Source organism: Cygnus atratus, chromosome 4 (assembly GCF_013377495.2).
Source record: "Cygnus atratus isolate AKBS03 ecotype Queensland, Australia chromosome 4, CAtr_DNAZoo_HiC_assembly, whole genome shotgun sequence".
Classification (NCBI taxonomy): domain Eukaryota; kingdom Metazoa; phylum Chordata; class Aves; order Anseriformes; family Anatidae; genus Cygnus; species Cygnus atratus.
Window position 1 is genome coordinate 11,910,033 of NC_066365.1, and position 3,619 is coordinate 11,913,651.

The 3,619-nt window shown below is 63.5% G+C and overlaps 1 protein-coding gene across 1 annotated transcript; it reads left to right on the forward strand.

Moving 5' to 3' along the window:
- The first annotated feature begins 358 nt into the window (after positions 1 to 358).
- Positions 359 to 1,060, forward strand: CLDN23 (claudin 23). Its single transcript, XM_035543329.1, has one exon. It carries the CDS (start codon positions 359 to 361, stop codon positions 1,058 to 1,060), a length of 702 nt encoding a protein of 233 aa, XP_035399222.1.
- Positions 1,061 to 3,619: the final 2,559 nt, after the last annotated feature.

The following is a 3,619-nucleotide window of genomic DNA, read 5'->3' on the forward strand; positions in this document are numbered from 1 at the left end:
GCCCCTGGCATCCCAGCCCCTCTACCTGTGAGGGCAGAGCGGAGACCGATGTGTTGTTGGCTCCTGCAGTGCCGTGGCCCTGCCGTGCTGCTGGAGGGTGCTGCCCCCGCCGTGCTGGCTGGGTGCTGGCCAGCACTGCCTGCTGCCTGCTCCCGGCTCCTCCCTGCCTGCACTTCCTCCTGCTGCCGGCACCTCCCGCAGCACAGCCACCTCCAGCACCTCACCTGCCGGCTGTCCGCCCCACGGGACCTGGGGCTCCTGCCCTGTCGCGGGATAACCCCACGGGCACGGAGTCCGCGCTGATCTCCCTGCCTTCAGCAAGCAGGAGCTGGATTTGGAGAGCACCCACCCTCCGAGCATGAGGACGCCGAAGGCGATGATCGTGGGCCTGGTGCTGTGCCCCTGCGGGCTCCTGCTGACGCTGGTAGGCACAATGACGCCCAGCTGGAGGCAGGTGAGCCTCGTGCCCGAGCAACCCTCCGACTTCGTCTTGGAGCAGGGCATCTGGGACCTGTGCAGCGAGAGGCAGAGCAGCCACAACCGCCACTGCGGGCAGGTAGACGAGCTGGGCTACTTCGAGGAGGTGTCCGTGCAGGTGGCCCGAGGGCTGATGCCCACCTCGCTGGTGCTCACCCTCCTGGGCTTGGTGGTGGCCACCCTGGGGGTGCGCTGCTGGCAGGAGGAGCCCCGGCACCCAGTGGCTGGTGCAGCAGGGCTCGTGCTGCTCCTCTCGGGGCTGCTGAGCCTCGTACCCGTGTCCTGGTACACCCACGAGCTGTGGGCACTGCCTGCAGCGCCCGGCAGCACACTGGCTGTGGGTTACAGCTTGGTGCTGAGCTACCTGGGGAGCTGTCTGGAGATCCTGGGGGGGCTGGCCCTCACCCTCAGTTTCCACTGCTGCTGCAAGAAGCGCAGGGCCCCCAAATACCCCCCCGGCCCTGTGCGGGATCCTGGGCCACTCTCCACCACCGGTGCCTACAGCAACCCCTGGGACGTGCTGGAGGATGAGCGAGACGGGCGGCCCTGGAAGAGCACCCTGCCTTGTGACTCTGACCTGTAGCTCAAGCACGGGGAGAGCAGCGGGCACTGCCCTGCCTGGTGCTGAGAAGGGTGCTGGCTCCTGCCTCCCCAGGCTCTAGGGCACCTCAGAACAAGGACCCAGCTTGAATCTCTGCAGCCTCTTCAAAAGCCTGCCACGCTCCAGGCTCTGTGACTGTGCCAAAGCTGTGCTTTGTGTGGTCCAGGCCTTGCTCCAGGCACTCCGTGCAGCTCATCGCCCTGCACCGTGCAGTGTTTCAGGGCGTTCTCACACGAGCAGGACACTGCTTACAACTGCACAGCCTGCAGGGTGGGGAAGAGGGGAGGGGAGCACCTCCCACATCTCTGCTCAGCTCAGGGCTGTGTAAACATGAAAATAAATGAAGAGGAACAGGTCCGCGGTGTGGGGTAGTTATGGGCTTTCTGCCAGGCAGGCTGGGCTGAGAGCCAGAGGCACGGCCAACCCTGCTCCCCTGTGCTCCGCCTGAAGCAGGGAGGAAAGGTCTGCAAGAGGACAGGTGGCTTTTATAGCCACCTTCCTCAAGGACTTTTCTCCCATGGCTAAAATGGGCTCAGGAGGAGGTTTCTCCTTCCTCCGAAGTACAGCCGCTTTGGGGAAAAATAGCATATATTTTCCTTTCCATCATTAGCTTGGTGCAAGGCAGTAAAACTGGTCGCACTGGTTTGTAAGGGACACCTAAGGGGCCAGAACTGCACGATAAAATCCCACTCAACCGCCTGCGTAACTGGGCTGAGCCCGGCCAGCCTGCTTGCAGAGCTCTTTTGGCCAGTTTTCTACCCCAACGGAGCCCTGAGCACCCTCCGCTCCCCAAAACACAAACCACCACGGCACCAGAGATGCTGCACGATGTTCCTTTATGGAAATACAGGATCAGGGCGAGGCGGTCCCTTCCTAAGTGCGGCTGGCAGCTCCTGCACAGGCAACAGATAAGTGCATCAAGGATGGATCTACACCAGCCTCCTTGGGCCCACCCACACCTTGGCACGGGGGTTCTGGCCACAGGAGGAGCGGGACAGCCCCTCCATCGGGTCAGACTCCTGGCATCCCTACATTCTGCTCCTCTCTTGCCTCAGCAAGCATGCACTGGGCCTGAGGTATATCTGGAGGAGCCTCAGGACAAGCCAGAGTGTCAGGAGGGTTCCTAGCAGGGCCTACTCCACACACTGCTCACCTCTTTCCCGTCATAAGCTTCGTTCACAAAGGTATCGCTTTTGGGGGGAAGCTCTTCCTCCTCCTCATCCTCTTCCTCGGGGTCACTTTCACGGTGGTACAGAGTCAGCACCCGGGTGGAAGCGGTGCTCGAGGTCCTGCGGAGAGAAAATAAAGAATCTCAGAACGACAGAGCCCTGTCTTCAAGGTGGACCAGGTCTCAAACCTGCGCCATTAGCCTGCCGGGGTGACTGGAGCTTTCCACGTGGCAGAGGAGTGCACCAGACACCACTTTGTCCCTGGGCAGACATCCTGCCTCTCTCCATCCCCACAGCTCACCTCCTCCGCCTGTCCTGCCTCCGCATGTAGGCCAGGGCCCCCACAGCAGCCGCAGCCAGCAGCAGGAGCACGGCCACCCCCAGGGCGATGGGTCCTGCCACCGGCTGCACCTCGGCCTCCTCGCAGTAGTCCCCGCGGTAGCCCAGGGCGCAGTGACACGTCACCCGCCCAGCCTCGATGGCGCAGTCCCCGCGCAGGTTACACGTCTCGCTGCTGCACGGCACGGCCCCCAGCACCTCCTCGGTGTTGGGGGTTACCAGGAAGGGTTCTTCATGCTCCCGAGGGCCGGGGGCTGCAGGCAGGCTGGGGACAGGCTGCTGAGGCACAGGTGCAGCTGAGGGCACGGCTGGTTTCTCCTCTTCCACGTGGGAGATACCTGATGGTGCCACCACCACGTGAACCTGTGTCTTTGGCTCCACAGAGGGGCCTGGAGGAGTGAGCACAGACCAGAGACCCCGGTGAGAGTCCCCTTCCCAACCAGGGGAGACACTGATGTGCCCCAGCAGGGGGGAAGCACTTACAGCCCGACTCATCGGAGCCATCAGCACAGTTGGGGTGCCCGTCGCAGACCTGCTCTCTGGAGATGCAGCTCTGGAGGTCAGCACAAGCCCGCAGCGGGGCCAGGCACGGTGGGGCCAGCACGCAGGTCACCTCGTGCACCAGGCGGTACCCGAGGGAACAGCGGCACTGCCGTCCCGTGGGGTTGGGCAGGCAGAGCTGGCTGCAGCCCCCGTTGCTCTTCGCACAGCCGTGGGTGCCTGCCAGGACAGCACGAGTTAGCAGGGCCTCTGCGGGGCACAACTCGGTGCCCCAGACACCAGAGGCCGGGGCAGCCCCAGACCCACCTTCTTGCGAGACCTGGCTGTAAATCCTCAAGGCTACCAGCTCCTGCTCCATCGGGAACCACCAGCTCTTAGCCTGCTCCAGTCGGCTGTGCCAGACCTTGCTGGAGCCTGGGGACACACCCTGGCTTCAGCACCGTTCCACCTCCTCCCACAAAGGTGCCTGGCACAGGAGATGGGGCTCCTGCAGCCTGCCCTTTACCCTGTATCCCACAGGGACTGGCAGACA

What these genes read in the sequence shown, in the direction of transcription:
- CLDN23 (XM_035543329.1), top strand. Translation starts at nt 359, where the DNA reads ATGAGGACGCCGAAGGCGATGATCGTGGGCCTGGTGCTGTGCCCCTGC.